The sequence below is a fragment of the Ceratina calcarata genome, unplaced genomic scaffold, assembly GCF_001652005.2.
Source record: "Ceratina calcarata isolate Rehan_Ccalc_2016 unplaced genomic scaffold, ASM165200v1 scaffold283, whole genome shotgun sequence".
Classification (NCBI taxonomy): domain Eukaryota; kingdom Metazoa; phylum Arthropoda; class Insecta; order Hymenoptera; family Apidae; genus Ceratina; species Ceratina calcarata.
The window spans coordinates 106174-107634 of NW_017150617.1; the positions used below are offsets into that span (position 1 = coordinate 106174).

A 1461-nucleotide genomic window follows, 5' to 3' on the forward strand; every position below is an offset into this window, starting at 1 on the left:
CTGTACTATAGTTATTGCAATATAGTGTAGTTATTATAGATACTATTTGTAAAACTTATACGTTGATTGTTATCTCGTCTTTAATCATGTTTTACTACAGGAAAAACTCGCGGGCTTCCCCTAGATATGTGACTTGTATGTAGAAGTAAATATGTACCTACATCGATTTACTACTTCAACGTTCCTATTGACTGTTGAGTTTGATATACTCTTTTTAGCGATATGAGGAAAGAGAAGGAGAAGTACGTACGCGACACGTGAAAGGACGGAGAACGGCGTGCAATTAGAGGCGGCCGGCGCCAAGAGCCAGCCGAAAGAAAGAGAATACACATCGAGGGAGTACCCTGTCTGTTATCACGGGCACGTTATCACCGTGCACGCATTGCCGCGGAGGACAAGCGCGATTACGCAGTCGCATGACCCGGCTAACATGAGCGGTGTGTACCGTTCGCGAACTTGCATTGCGCGCGCAAATCGATGGACGTGCCGCGCGCGCTTCTGCTCGCCTGCTACTTTATAATAATTACTGTCTCATTAAAATTTGTTATTTAACGTTGTGTTAATTAATTGCAACATCGAGATACGTCCGGTCAATTTGCCGGCCGATGAAAACGCGACCGCGCTCCCACCTGTCCCTGCAAACCCGTCATCACGCACCCTCCTTTCTCCACTGATCCTGCGTTATAACGCTTTCCACGCTCGATGAATATTTATACGCAGGGGGAGTTAACCATCGGTAGTTCAGATTAACGCATCTGAATCTTAATTAACGCGTTCGATGCAAAAAGATGTCAATGTCTTTAATGAAACTCGAAGCGATTACTCGTCGGCTATCGCGAAATTATTACTCGCGTACTACTTGTGTACACGGAGTACGACGTGCGAATGTCTAGTCAGTATTCTGACTCACTGAGTGAAAGAACTTTTACTAAACTGTATATACACTCCAGTTTCTCATAAAATTTGACTTTTCTTACATTTTTGAGGAACGTTAGATTTATTTAAAGTAAAAATAGAAGTATTTAGAACTCATTTTCCTGAATTGCACAATGTCATACGCGAGGGAAAGATACGCGATAAATTATGATCGAAAACACAGTAAACACTCACCGTCTGCGGTTCTGCGTTGATCATTCCTTTGACCAGATTCACATCCTTTTTGCCAGGAACCCAATTCGGTATGTACTGATGATCGTGTACACCAATTCGTACTCTTTCGTAGAGGAACTCGTAGTCTCGGTTCAAGTAATCGGTCATGGTTAATTGATGCAGAAGACTGAGCCTTTCGATGCTGTCTCTGACTTCATCGTTGAAGTTTACGATCGCAGAAGTCTCCGTTTCTACAGTCGATCCACACGGTAAATGCCATCTTGGAACTTGCGATTTTGTCTGTCCGCTTGGTGCGGCGATCACAGCGACAACAAGAGCCGAGATCAACAGGTAACCACGTGCCACGAACAT

General features: G+C 43.9%; 1 protein-coding gene across 1 annotated transcript in view; it reads right to left on the bottom strand.

Moving 5' to 3' along the window:
- Positions 1-1461, bottom strand: part of LOC108623609 (uncharacterized) — a 4165-nt gene extending 2704 nt beyond the window's left edge. The window contains exon 1 of the mRNA XM_026812419.1: positions 1096-1461. Within this exon, the coding sequence (XP_026668220.1) occupies positions 1096-1461 (366 nt within the window). The remainder of the gene's footprint in view (positions 1-1095) is intronic.